The 14,798-nt window shown below is 46.5% G+C and overlaps 1 protein-coding gene across 4 annotated transcripts in view; it reads left to right on the top strand.

The window, feature by feature from the left end:
- The window catches only part of EFR3B (EFR3 homolog B), a 97,729-nt gene that overhangs the window by 40,601 nt on the left and 42,330 nt on the right, over positions 1–14,798 (top strand). For all 4 annotated transcript variants that reach the window (XM_070799025.1, XM_070799024.1, XM_019970609.2 and 1 more), the window contains exons 2-4: positions 1,805–1,881; positions 2,915–3,042; positions 11,008–11,158. In XM_070799025.1, the coding sequence (XP_070655126.1) occupies positions 1,805–1,881; positions 2,915–3,042; positions 11,008–11,158 (356 nt within the window). The remainder of the gene's footprint in view (positions 1–1,804; positions 1,882–2,914; positions 3,043–11,007; positions 11,159–14,798) is intronic.

Here is a 14,798-nt window from a genome sequence, read left to right as displayed (position 1 = left end):
AGCTGCCCCATCCCAAGGGATAGCCCTGGATGCCAGCCAGCTGGAGCCCTCACACCTTCTCCTCGGTGGGCAGGGAGGAGATGAGGCGACGCCAGTGCCGGTTCAGCACAGAAAGATGGAACCCAGAGGCCAGTGTGCAGCTGTGGACTGGTTCTACCATCCTCCCTGTGCCTGGGGTGGGTGAGGGACTGGGGGACACACTGGGACCCTGGTGGTCCTTTGGTATCAGAAATCTGATATCCTGCCTTTGGAGTGCCCCGTTTCCCCAGGGACACGCCCATCCCCTAACAATCTGGGAGCCCAGATTGCCCCGTTCCTTCCTCCTCCTGGTGGTGCTGCCCACCCCCATCCCCTCCCAGTCCAGGTCCCCCAACTCCGCCCCCCAACCGCTTTTCTCTCCACTGTAAAGCTCTTTGTGGCTCTCTGTGTGATTAAAGTAATTCCCACTAAAGTAATTCATTCTTCTCTGAATGACCCGTAGGCTTGATTATTCCAGGGCACCTTTGCATTTCAAGTAGAGCATTTGTACAAACAAAATTAAGCGTTAATTGGTAGAGTGAGAAGGCAATTATTTTGGAAGGGGGTGGACTTTCCTAGGCCCTTCCCCGCCGTCCCCTCCACTCCCTCAGGGGTCACTGCCTTCCTTCCCAATTCTGGGAGGGTGCAGTTGGGATATGCCAAGGGAGGTGTCTGCTGAGGATGAAAGGGAGGAAAAGAGCAGTGGTTCTAATTGAAAACTTTTTACGGTGGGACCTCTAGAATCATCAACTTTTTATTTTCCCAAGGTTTGTTCTATTATCACTGATTTCTTAACACTGTCTCACAAAGGAGCTCACGTCAGTCTGTAGCTTTCTGACAACGTACATTATTCTTTCGCTCAGTCACTTCGGTCGTGCCCAATTCTTTGTGACCCCGTGGACTGCAGTCCACCAGGCTCCTCTGTCTATGGGATTTCCTAAGCAAGAATACTGGAGTGGGTTGCCATTTCCTTTTTCAGCGGATCTTCCCAACCCAGGAATCAAACCTGAGTCTCCTTTGGCTCCTGCACAGCAGGAATCTTTACCACTGAGCCACCAGGGAAGGCCACGTTATCTTAGGTTTTTGTTTTGCCCCAGACTGGTGAGAATCTCCTGTGGTGGGAGAGGGCTGGTATTGGGAACCATCGACCAGGTGGCCCCCGGAAACCCTCCAGCTCTCAAAGACCACGGCTTTCAAACACCGTGGTCTCGCTGTATTAAAGATGCATTTTCAAAGGTTAATAATTAATGGCAATGTTAATTTATCATAGTTTCACATAACATTCTATAATAGAAATGGCCCCAGGAGAGAGGATGGTAAAGGAGATTGAGGACCAGAGTGGAGAAGAAGTGGACAGAAAGCGAGAGGGTAGGGTAGGTGGAGTAACTGCTCTTCCCAGCTGGATGATCTCCCAGGACCTGGAGAAGAGTCTTGGGCTGCAGGAGGCAGTTTTATATAGTCTTGGCACACAGTGTGTGTGTGTGTGTGTGTGTGTGTGAGTGCACACGCATGTGCACATGCACGCACACATGTGTGCTCAATGGCCTGGCTTCCTGAACAAATTCTGATCTGCTGGCACTTATGCCTGATCCCCAAGCGAAAGACACCTAACAAGGAAGGCAATGTCTTAGAGTGGGGGCGGGGTGGGGAAACAGCAGGAAGGACCCAGGCTCTGGCGCTCTAAGGGAGGGACCCTTCTGTTTCCAGCCTGGATTTGGTTTCTCAGAAGCCACCCAGCCTGGCCCCGGGAGGCTTAGCTCACAGGGCATTCTCGTTGCTGTTCCAGGTGTGTGCGGCTGCTGCGGTGCCCTGCGCCCCAGGTACAAAAGGCTGGTGGACAACATCTTCCCTGAGGATCCCGAGGTGGGTCGCATCTCCTGCCACCAGTGTGCCTCTCACCGTCTCACCCGATCCAGGGCCCTAGGGGCTGCCACAAGGAGAGGCGAGCCCCCCAAGATCACTCAGACACTCTGAAACCACAGCCACAGCCCTGTCAGTGACCAGAGGCAGTTGGAAACCTGAAAGCTGAGGATCTTCGGACCCCTCTGAAGGCAAGATCTGCAGAGGGCTCGGAAGTTTGTCTTGGTGCTTCCGGCTGCTGCTGAGCATCTTGCTCACTCGTCTCTCTCTGGGTGATAGTTCCTGGAGCCACTAACTCTCTGGAGGGTACTATTTCCCTGACATCAGGTGTGAGCATTTCCTTTCCTGGGTTTTGGCTCTGGAGCTCATGGTCTTCTGTGTGCTACCTCTGGTATCTGTCAGGTGTCAGGTGGGCACACAAGATGCCTGGTTTCTTGGTTTCCCCAGCCGCCACTCAACTGTCAGACTGCAATGTGGGTCATGTGGTTTCAGAAATGTCAAGGTTTGATGTACTTGACTTGCTCTCTGGAAATCGATGGCCTTTTCTTGATGGGCAGGGGTGGGGGGGTGGTCACATTTCTAGCATCCTCCGGACAATTCCCTGAAAGCTATAGAGCTGCCTTCTTTCTGTTCACTTCTTGATTTTGGAGATCCAAAACGTTTTAATTCTGGGTTGCTTTCATTGAAGCTTGTCATCCATTCATATACACATGCATTCACATACATATATATACATTCATGAACATATACATATAAGTATGTAAACCCATATCATATACACATGCACACATATATGTACATTTCTATCACTTACTATTTTTATTTATAGCTAGCACACTTTGGGCTAAGTTGTGAGCTCCTAGAGAGCAGGGTCTATGTTTTAATCATTTTTGTATCCCCAAAATCCACATGGTACCTGTCACATACATGATGGGCACTCTGTTAAACATTGATTAAATTGAATGATCACATACCTTTGGACTTGAACTCTTCTAGCCATCACATGGCCACAGTGAGGATGACCTGTCTTTTACAGGATGGCCTGGTGAAGACCAACATGGAGAAGCTGACCTTCTATGCCCTCTCAGCTCCTGAAAAGCTTGATCGCATTGGCGCCTACCTCTCCGAGAGGCTCATCCGTGACGTGGGTCGTCATCGATATGGGTAAGTAGTATGAGAGGGGGAGAGAGATTTTCAGAAATTATATAATATTATATTTTTAGGGCAATACTTGGGGTCCTCATGGACATGAGTTTGAGTGAACTCCGGGAGTTGGTGATGGACAGGGAGGCCTGGCGTGCTGCAATTCATGGGGTCGCAAAGAGTCGGACACAACTGAGTGACTGAACTGAACTGAACTGAATGAAAAAAGTCAACTGCAGGAGAGACATGTCTGTTACCTAATGTCATGATCTGGAGTGGGGTGGATGTAAAGGGAACACTAAGATGTTTCTGGTGACACTGTTGGTGGGACAGAGGGAAAAGCAGATCCAGGGCAGTTGTTCATGCGTCCCATTGGTTCTATTCTCCACGAAGCCTTTTATATCCATCCTCTACTTTCCTCTGCTCCTACCTTTTTCCTGGTGCAGACTCCGGGTTACTGCAGTGGCCTTGGAAATAGTCTCCCTGCTTCCCATCTTTCCTGTTCTGGCCCTTCAGATCAATACTGCTAGCTATGATCTTTAAAACACAGACCCAAAGCTATACTTTCCTGGCTCCTTTAGCTTCCAATCCAAGCTCCTCAGCCTGACTTCTAAGGCCTTCCTCTACCTGCCCCCATATTGCCTTTGCATGCATCCTCAGTCACTTCAGTCATGTCCGACTGTTTGCGACCCTATGGACGACAGCACGCCAGGCTCCTCTGTCCATGGGATTCTCCAGGCAAGAATACTACAGTGCATTGCCACACCCTCCTCCAGGGGATCTTCCTGACCCAGGGATCGAACCTGCATCTCCTATGTTTCCTGAATTGCAGGTGGATATTTTTTACCACTGAGCCACCAAGGAAGCCCCAAACTGCCTTTAACCCCAGCCAAACCCACCGCAACTGCCATAGCTGCTCTACACCTACTCCAGATGGACTAGCTCATGACCCCCCCACCTCACTCTCTGGCCTCTGTGCTTTTGCAGCGATCACCTCCCTGGACCCTCTCTGTCCTGCCCCCCAGCTACACCTGTCACCCCCACCACCCTCCAAGGCCCCTTCCTCCTGATGAGGAAGGTGGAGTGAGAACCAGAGGGTGAAAGTCTGCACTGTGCTGACAGTGTATAGAGGTCCACCCTCCACAGGACCCACCAGCCACCCTTACATCAAGCTATCCCTGATAGAAAAACAAGACTGAAAACAATTCATTTCTATGATCCCTTTCTATTAATATAATAAAATTAGGTTAACATGCTCAATAAAAAGGGCATGAATATACTGAACATGCTGATTATATAAATCGCCTTGACATATTATAAAGCAGTCTCAAGCAAGTACAATAAAAATATCTTTATCCTAGATTGAACCTGAAACTAATATGCAAGCGCTGACATTAAACATTTAATACTAATTTTGCCTGCCCTCTCTGCACTGATGGTTCTCTCAGTAAAAAATGTCCTGTAGCCAGCAGAGCCACTTAGAAGCATTCCACTGCCCTCAGAACTATCACTCAAAATTGGCATCATTCTGTTAAAAATAGCCATTGCAGCGTCTAAGTATTTAAAGCCTTGATGGCCTCACTGGGGGCTTTAATCATAAACACTGGGAGAAGAGAAATCTGTTAGATCTGTTCTCTGGGTCTCTTTCTGCCTCTTCCCCGAGTTTCCTTACCCAGCTCCACACTCATCACCATTGTCCTAACCACTGATGGCAGCTTTGGAGTAGCAAAATATTCACCTACAGACAGGTGAGATGGTGTGAGGAGCTGTCTCCCTACCATCATCCAGGTGTTTGTGTTCTCATATACATGAGAACTTTGGGTGTTGGACCGAGTGGTAGAAACACCCTCCTCGACAGGCATGTGTTTAGCGTCAGGGGTGATAACTCAATGTGGGCGGAGAGAGAATAAGATAAGAATTTCAAGGTATTTCTCCTTGGTGGGGTCTACAATGAACAGTGAGATGCAGAGCAACTAAAAGCAAGAATTCCTCCTATTTTCCTCCTTTCAGTTCAGCCCAATTGCTAGAACACCCCTAGAAACTGAAGAGCAAGGGAGGTAACAGCAGTTGTGGGTAAGACTCGGGATTGACTGACAGTGTCCCCAGAGCAATGACCATGTGTAGAAGGCCACATTAGAATCTGTCGGGTTGGGACTTCCCTGGTGGTCCAGTGGCTAAGACTCCAAGCTCCCAGTGCAGGGGGCCCAGGGTTTGATCCCTGGTCAGGGAACTACATCCCACATGCTGCAACTAAGAGTTTGAGCACCATAACTAAAAAAAAATCCCAAATGTCACAGTGAGGATCCAAGATCCTGTGTGCTACAACTCAGACCTGGTGCAGCCAAATAAATCAATTTTTTAAAAATTATTTTAAAAAATGAATCATCAGGTTCCCCAGTGACTGGAGGATGGAGACCCCTATGCCAAAAGAGTTGGGCTACTTCCCCAGGAGCCTGGGCCTGGTACTGACTTAGTGGGGCTCCCAAGAGATACACAGTCCCCAGAGGGACTCTGAACCCTGTTAGAGAGTGGAGCTGACCCTGCAGACAGAGATTTTGCAGATTCCTACCAGACAGGAAGGTTCATCCTTCCCTCCCTTGTCTGATGTCAACCCCTGCTTCTGGGCTCCTAAAACCAGGAAGTTTCTGTTCGGTAGGGAGAACTTGACTGCATACATTCAGACTGCCGAGAATGAGAGGTTCTTTGTCAAGGCTGCCACCCTCTGAGTAATTCTCAGTTGACGACTGGCCCAGCTAAAGTTGCCCCCTCTCTCTGCTGGCTGGTCCCCATCTCTGACCCTGGATCTGCACTCCTTTCCAACCAAGTCTGGTTCCCAGACCTTGCATGCTGGCTCCTCCTTTCCCAGAGAGTCCTAAGGCCACTCCTTGCTGAAAAGAGGTGTTCAAGCAGCAAGTGTGAGAGTGTTAGTAGCTCAGTTGTATCCGACTCTTTTCAACCCCATGGACTGTAGCCCACCAGGCTCCTTTTCCATGGAATTCTCCAGGAAAGAATACTGGAGTGGGTTGCCATTTTCTGCTCCCAGGGATCCTCCCCCAGGGAGTGAACCTGGGGCTCCTGCATTGCAGGCAGATTCTTTGCCATCCCAGCCACCAGAGAAGCAGAAGCAGCTGCCTATTCTAGAACTCAATTCAAGGAATTTCCTGCCTCTCCCCAAGCACCAGGCCCCCTGCGTCTTTTTCTCAGTTGTTATAACTCACCTTCTGCTTTGGTTGGCCCATGACCCTGAGTTCCTGTTGTTGTAACCTACTAACTGGCCACTCCTGACCTCGGTTACTGCCCATGAACTCCAGTCCATCCCAGATTCCTTGATTTCTGCTGGGAAGCCCTACTAGTGGATCCAAGACCCTTGGTCATGCCCTGCTGCTGTGGTCTGTGCCCTGTTCTTGCCTTCGCCCCTAGGCCCCTGCAGTAGATTAGTCTTCACCACCTTCGACCTTCCCCACCCTGCTCCAACAACCCAGTCAGGTCCATTTCTCAGACCCCTTTCAGGATCCCAAGTTCAGATTAGATCTCTGCTAAGACTGTCCTGCTCAGTGAACATCACCCTGAGAAGACTGTGCTCTCTCCCTTTGAGAATATGGATTTAAAGCATAGGATGTACCCAGGAAGGTTACTGTCAGATAGGACCAAAGCAGTGAGCATTAGACTAGGAGGTTCCAAGATCCCACTAACTTCTAGTCTTCTAAGATACTTTGAAAAGTTTAAGTTCTCAATTACAGTCCTTCCATCCCTGCATGCTAAATCGCTTTTATTAGCCCTCATGCCACTCAAAATATAATAAATGGGGCTCACACCCCGTGGATGGCATCAAGTACAGTCTCGTCCCCAGATCTTGTAACAGAGCAAGAATCTTAGAGACTGAGGCAATGGAATAATCAGCCTGAGCTGGGAGGCTATAGCCTCCTGGGAAGTTCTGGGCCTCAGAGGCAGAGACACTTGCTCCTTGGAAGAAAAGCTATGACAAACCTAGACAGTGTATTAAAGAGCAGAGACATCACTTTGCCAACAAAGGTCCATATAGTCAAAGTTTTCCCAGTAGTCATGTACGAATGTGAGAGTTGGACCATAAAGAAAGCTGAGCACCGAAGAATTGATGCTTTTGAACTGTGATGCTGGAGAAGACTCTTGAGAGTCCCTTGGACTGTAAGGAGATCCAACCAGTCTATCCTAAAGGAAATCAACCCTGAATATTCATTGAGAGGACTGATGCTGAAGCTGAGGCTCCAATACTTTGGCCACCTGATGCAAAGAACCGACTCATTAGAAAAGACCCTGATGCTGGGAAAGATTGAGAGCATGAGGAGAAGGGGACGACAGTGGATGAGAATGTTGGATGGCATCACCGACTCAGTGGACATGAGTTTGAGCAAACTCCAGGACATAGTGAAGGACAGGGAAGCCTGGCGTGCTGCAGTCCACGGGGTCGCAGAGAGTCAGACACGACTGAGCAACTGAACAACAGAGGTCCCCCACCTGGGCTTCCCAGGTGGTGCTAGTGGTGAAGAACCTGCCTGCCAATGCAGGAGACCCAGGAGAACTTCTCTGGTTCAATCCCTGGGTTGGGAAGACCCCTGGAGAAAGAAATGGCAACCTGCTCCAATATTCTTGCCTGGAGAATTCCATGGACAGAGGAGCCTGGTGGGCTACAATCCATGGGGTCACACAGAGTCAGACACAACTGAAGTGACTTAGCACACAGCATGTACATATTCAAATAACAAGGCTTTAGAACTTCCCTAGTGGTCCAGTGATTAAGGCTCTGTCTTCCAAAGCAAAGAGTTCAAGTTTAACCCCTGGTCGGGGAGCTAAGATCCCACATACCTCTTGGCCAAAAAGCCAAAACATGAAACAGAAGCAATATTGTAACAAATTCAATAAAGACTTCAAAAATGATCCACGTCAAAAGAAAACAAAAATCTTCAAGAAAAAGAAGGGGCCTTAAACTTCATTTACTTTTCAGTTTCACTTCTACCATAATTTTCACTTTCCATCAAAATTTCCACTCCTGGTAATTAGACAATTTTTTTTTTTTCTTTTTCCTGGCTAGCAAAGGACCGTCTTCCTTATCAGGATTTTCTGGGAATTTTTTACAGGAAAAGGAAAAGCAGCAATCTAAGCTTTGGGGTTTGGGAGGCCTTCTAGTTTCTTCTCTTGCCAAACCCCACCCCATCCCTTCCTTTCACTCATTTAAACTCTGTAAAATAATGGCGAAACCCTTCATATTGAAGGACGCTGGGATGATTCATGTTATGTCTGACTCTTTGTGACTCCCATGGACCATAGCCCGCCAGGCTCTTCTGGAATTTTTAAGCAAGAATACTGGAGTGGGTTGCCATTTCCTACTCCAGGGAATCCTCCCAACCCAGGAATTGAACCTGCACCTCTTGCATCTCCTGCATTGGCAGGCGGATTCTTTACCACTGTGTCACCTGGCATGTTCTGGGATGATTCATAGAAGAAGAGAATTCCATGCTGCTGCCTGCTCCCATTTCCCAGCTGCCGTGTTTCACTGCCAGAATGTGTCCATGTTTCCCTGCCAGCTCTTTGGAAGGGCCCCACCCCAGGCTGCTGCCTCAACCCTGCAAGAGTCAGCCTGCTTCATGACCTACACAGTGGACCCAGCGTGTGCCAGGCTTGGGTCTGCAAGATCTTAAGATTTTAATAACTTAAGATACTAGTATCTTAAGCTCTTTTCAACTTTTACTTATGTGTTTATTTTGGCATGGGTAGGATCTTAGTTCTCCCACCAGGGATTGAGCCTGCGCCCCCTGCAGTGAACTCTGGAGTCTTAACCACTGGGCTGCCAGGGAGGGCCTCAGAATAAATCTTTTAATTCGTTCCCTATTATACACACGGCCTATAAACTTGACGCTGGGCAGCTTCTTGAAGAGAGGCCTTTTCCTACTTGCTTTAACTTACAGGCCTCAGCCTGACTCCTCAGCACCCCGGTAGGTTTGGAGTTGTCCACTCTCCCTGTCTGGCCTGCATTTTGTTTATATCAGGAAGTACTTTTCTGTTCCATGTGGTTTGGCTCTGTGGGTAGAGGGATCACCGCCCTGTAATAGGCACGTGAGCCACGCTCCTCATCCATGGAGTCTCAAGTGACTCCCCCTCCTGCAGGATGGGGTCAGGTTCAGCCCTTACTTCTCTTGCCTGTGAGTTGCTTTGGATTGCTCAGGATTCGCTTTTATTTGTGCCCTCAGGTTTCTAAAGCACTCCTAAATCTGATTATCAGATACTTGTGTTATTTAGATATAAAGAGACTTAAATATACTGGCTCCAGCAGTAGAAGAAATCAACCCTGAATATTCATTGGAAGGACTGATGCTGAAGCTGAAGCCCCAATACTTTGGCCACCTGATGCGAACAGCTGACTCAGAAAAGACCCTGATGCTAGGAAAGATTAAGGGCAGGAGGAGAAGGGGGTGACAGAAGATGAGATGGTTGGAAGGCATCATCAACTCAATGGACATGAGTATGAGCAAGCTCCAGGAGATGGTGAAGGACAGAGATGCCTGGCGTGCTGCAGTCCATGGGATTGCAAAGAATCGGACACGACAGAGCGACTGAAAAACAACCAGCAGTAAAGAAGTATTTTTTTCTCTCTCTCAAGCAATAATCCAGTCTGGGCCAGTGGGCTGTGCTCCACAAGGTCATCTGGGGCTTTCACCTCTTGCCATCCAGTTGCTCCCACTTCACAACCAGCAGGAAGAGAGAAGAGAGGACTCAGAGGACAGGGCAAGCCTGTTTTTCAAGCAAGTGATGCTCGACACTGCTTGCATCACTCCCCCTCATTATAAGGGCAATGTTTAAGTCATGTGGCCTCACCTAGCAGCAGGAGAGGCTGGGAAATGTTCCCAGTGAGCAGCCGCAGTTCAGATACACTTCTAAATAACCAGTGAGAAGGGCAAAAATAGTTTCCAGGGGAGACATCTAGCCTTCTGCCCCAGACACCTAAGTCCTTAATGAAAACTATAACATTTTTAACCAGGTTAGTTTTGCTGAGGCTCCCTTATTAGAAGTTAAAAATAACCTTTTTCTGTGTATGTCTGCCTTGCTTTCTTTAGAATGCAAATGCTTTGTAAGTGGGGGATGTATCTTTCCTGACGTGCCTTACCTGACCGTATGCTCGTTATGTCACTATCATGGAATAAATGCTGGGTTTGAGTTTAGGCATGCATCCCTCATTCTCAATAGGAATTTGATTTGTGGCATTTTTCTTGGGATTTAAGAGAGGCATTGAAGAAGATAACAATTAGGGGTTGTCCTACAAAGGCTAGCCTGGAAAGGATTGGGTATTTTTACTTTTTCAATGTAATTTAATTATTATTATTATTTTTTTGGTCATGCCATGCTGCTTGTGGGAATCTTAGTTCCCTGACCAGAGATTGAACCTAGGCCCTGAGAAGTGAAAGTGCAGAGTCCTAACCCCTGGACTGCCAGGGAATTCCCAGGACTGGGTATTTTTAGCACAGAGAAGAGAAGAACATCGTAAAATAGATTGTTGTTATCAAGTGGTTAAAGGGCTGGCAGGTAGCAGAAGGTTCAGTCCTCTTTTTTGCTGCTTCTGAAAGTAGAATTGTAAATAAAGGATGGAGGTTATTAGGGCTTGCTTGCTTTTCTTTCTGCTCAAATTTCCTCGTGAAATGGTATGCCTTGTCTCTCATATTCTTTGTGTGTAAAATAAGGGGCTTGATGAATCCATCTCTAGGCTCCCTTGCAGCTCTGCTTCATTCTGCTTCTCAGTGCTGGGCTGGAGTGGGCGCTTGATGGAACAGCCGTCCAGACATGGCAACCTGGGAAGAGCTCTATTAGCTGGATGCTGCCCAGGTGGTCACTGCACTGCCATCGAGGTTGTCCCAGACATGTGGTGCGGGTGATTGAGTGACGAGGCTGAGTACTTTGTGATGAGTACTGAGTACTCAGCATGAGGCTGAGCAATGGCGGTGGTGCTGCTTTCCCCAGATACGTGTGCATCGCCATGGAGGCGCTGGACCAACTGCTCATGGCCTGTCACTGCCAGAGCATCAACCTCTTCGTGGAGAGTTTCCTCAAGATGGTGGCCAAGCTGCTTGAGTCGGAGAAACCCAATCTGCAGATCCTCGGCACCAACTCGGTAAGGAGGTCCGAGGGGCCCTGGAGAGTGGGCATGGTGGGGAGAGCGGGGCAGAACTTCTGGGTCAGCTTTGTTATGATCCATTCCTATTTGTTTTCTGATTTTTAAAAATGATTTTTCCCTTAAATAATTATAGGTGGGGCCCCAATAGATATTAAAGTAGAAAGGGGGGGTATTCCTTTGAGAGCAGGCGGTGGCCAGCGCCCTCGAAGCTTGGCCCCTGACTGTACAGGGCATACTTTGAAAGCTGTCCAGGTTGTGCTTCTTTCAAAGATAAAATAAATTGATGTTCACAGGACAGAGGCATCAGATAAGTGGAAAGATCACGGGGAAGCAGGAAGCAGGGCTTCTGGCTTAGTTCTGCCCTTTCCTAGCTGGGTAACCTCGAGAAGGTTATCTTTCATGAGCCTGGCTTTTCACTGATACCATGAGCGGATTGAACTCAGTCCAAGCTTTGTAACATAACTTATCCCTAAACAAGTGGCTGCTATCTGCTTCTGGCGTGTGGAGAGAAGAACTATCAGTTGTGTCAAGAATTCCTAACTTTGAAGGGATAGTTTGAGAGTTTGGAATGGGCATGTACACACTGCTGTGTTTAAAATAGGTAACCAAGAAGGACCTACTATATGGCATGTGGAACTCTGCTTGATGTTATGTGGCAGCCTGGATGGGAGGGGAATTTGGGAGAGAATGGATACAGGTATACGTATGGCTGAGTCCCTTTGCTGTTCACCTGAAACACTGTTAATCAGCTATACCCTGATACAAAATTAAAAGTTTAAAACAACAACCAAAAAGAGCTCCCAACTTCCTAAGCATCTGTCCTCCTTGAATATCCCAGTTGCTTTCTTCAACTTCTTGCTCTCTCTCTCAGTTCCTCTCCCTTCAGGGAATACTTTCAGCTCTAAGCCTTCAAGCAGCTTGGTGTTGAAAGCCCTAACATGCAACTATTTTACAGATATCACCAGGAAAAAAAAGGAAAGTTTAAGGTTTGTGGTCTTAGCCTTCCCAACCTGACTTTTCTGAGTTTTTATTGCACAGGTCACAACTGCTTTCCTCTTCTAAAATTGATTTAACCAGAAGATAGTCTTTCAACTCTTCTTTCAAAGACCAAAACTAATCACCTATTCCCCTCTTTCCTCTCTCTGTGAACCAGCTGCCTTTGACAAATTACATATACAGCAGCAAGGGTAAAGTCTTTTGTCACGTTACCCTGGCAACAGCTTCAGATACCGTTTCACTTGCCCTGTTTAAGATAACTATAGTCTGGAAAAGAACATCTAAATGGAAGATAAACCAGTCATCGATGCGTCCACAGGGCATCTCCCCAGGGGGAGATATAGAAGCAGGTGGCTGCCAGCCCCAGAGTTCCCTGAAGCACATCCTGGCCCCTGGTAGGCATTTTATTAGCAACAGCCTTGAAAATTCCAGGTCCTGCAAATTCCTCGATTCCTCATCACAGTGAATCACTGCATTAGCAAGAGAGCAGTTGACTAATGATTAGTGTACTGCAGACAGTGGAGATTATATAAGGACAGATGATTATAAGTAAGTCAGATAATTGCAGGAGGTTCAGAGTTCAGCTTCAGAGGCAGCCTTTGCTAGCAGAAAGATGCTCTTTCCAGCTTTCCAAGCCTGAGACTTCTCTGTTTCTTCCTTCTTTCTTAATGGATATTTATCCAGCCTGTGCTTGACTACCCCAAGGGTTGAAGCTGTGCTGACATTAGTCACCAAAAAAAATCTGATTTTGCTAATACTATTCCTGCATATCATACGCAGTATAGTTTTTTAAGTTTATTTGATACCTTTAAGTCTTTAATGAGAATATCTGAACTTGAGGTGATGTTGAGGGACAGGTGACAGGAGATGATGGAGCCAACTAAGCTCAACTATTTGCTTAGAGATTTACTTCTGTGCACCTGCCTTATTGCCTGGTGGGTCCAAATGTAAGTTCTGGGAACAGTGCACTGATCATGTGCCCTGACTTTTGAGGTCACTCTAAGGATAAACTGAAAATATTAAATATGAAAATGCCGAGGTTATTTACATAAACGATCTAATATATGAACCTCGTATAAATAACAAAATACTATGAAGGATCACAAAGGTCCATCTAGTCAAGGCTATGGTTTTTCCAGTAGTCATGTATGGATGTGAAAGTTGGACTGTGAAGAAAGCTGAGCGCCAAAGAATTGATGCTTTTGAACTGTGGTGTTGGAGAAGACTCTTTTTTTTTTTGTATTTTTTTTAATTTAAATTTATTTATTTTAATTAGAGGCTAATTACTTTACAATATTGTATTGGTTTTGCCATACATCAACATGAATCTGCCACGGGTCTTGAGAGTCCCTTGGACTGCAAGGAGATCCAACCAGTCCATTCTAAAGGAGATCAGTCCTGGGTGTTCATTGGAAGGACTGATGCTGAAGCTGAAACTCCAATACTTTGGCCACCTCATGCAAAGAGTTGACTCATTGGAAAAGACTCTGTTGCTGGGAGGGATTGGGGGCAGGAGGAGAAGGGGACGACAGAGGATGAGATGGCTGGATGGCATCACCGACTCGATGAACATGAGTTTGAGTGAACTCCGGGAGTTGGTGATGGACAGGGAGGCCTGACGTGCTGTGATTCATTGGGTCACAAAGAGTCAAACACGACTGAGCGACTGAACTGAACTGAACTGAACTGAACTGATGAAGGATCATGGATTTAAAGTTTGTACTTTCATCCCTACCTCACAGCATATATAAAAATTAACTCAAGAACTTCCCTGGTGGCCCAGTGGTGGGGAGTCCGCCTTGCAATGCAGGAGATGTAGGTTCAGTCCTGGGTCCGGGAAGATTCCAAATGCCCTCTGGTCACAACTAAGACCCAATGCAGCCAAATAAACAAATAAAATTTTTTTTTAAAAATTAACTCAAAATAGATCAAAGACCTAAATATAAGAGTTAAACTTATAGAACTCTTAGAAGAAATATATGGGTCTATCTTTATGGTCTTGAATTTTGCAATGGATTCTTAGATATGATAGTAAAAACAAAAGCAACAAAAGAAAAAATAAATGAATTTGACTTCTTCAAAATTAAAAACTTTTGTGCATCAAAGGACACTACAGAACAAAAGACAACTACAGAATGAGAGAAAATGTTTGTGATTCTCATATACAATAAGGGCTCAGTAACCAGAATATATGAAAAACTCTTACAACTCAACAACAAAAAGAAAACCCAATTAAAAATTGGGCAAAGGACTTGAATAGACATTTCTCCAAAGAAGATATACAAATGTCCAGAAAGCACATGAACTGATGCTCAGCATCACTAATTATGACAGAAATGCAAGTCAGAAATCATAGAGAGATACTTCTTCACACCCACTAGGTTGTTTATATATTTTTAAAATCCTATAAAAAGCCGTGTTGGTGAGGATATGTAGAAATCGGAACCCTTGTACCTTGCTGGCCGAGCTGTAAAACAGTGTAGACCCTGTGGAAAACAGTTTAGTGGTTCCTCCAAAAGTTAAACATATAGGATTACCATCTGACTCAGCATTTCTCCCTAGATATGTACCAAAGAGAACAGAAAACAGACACTCAAACAAATACTTGATTACCAATGTTTCTGGCAGCACAGTTCATAGT

Source organism: Bos indicus, chromosome 11 (genome assembly GCF_029378745.1).
Source record: "Bos indicus isolate NIAB-ARS_2022 breed Sahiwal x Tharparkar chromosome 11, NIAB-ARS_B.indTharparkar_mat_pri_1.0, whole genome shotgun sequence".
Lineage (NCBI taxonomy): Eukaryota > Metazoa > Chordata > Mammalia > Artiodactyla > Bovidae > Bos > Bos indicus.
Note: the sequence above shows the minus strand (reverse complement) of the source record. Positions and strands in the feature narration are given on the sequence as shown.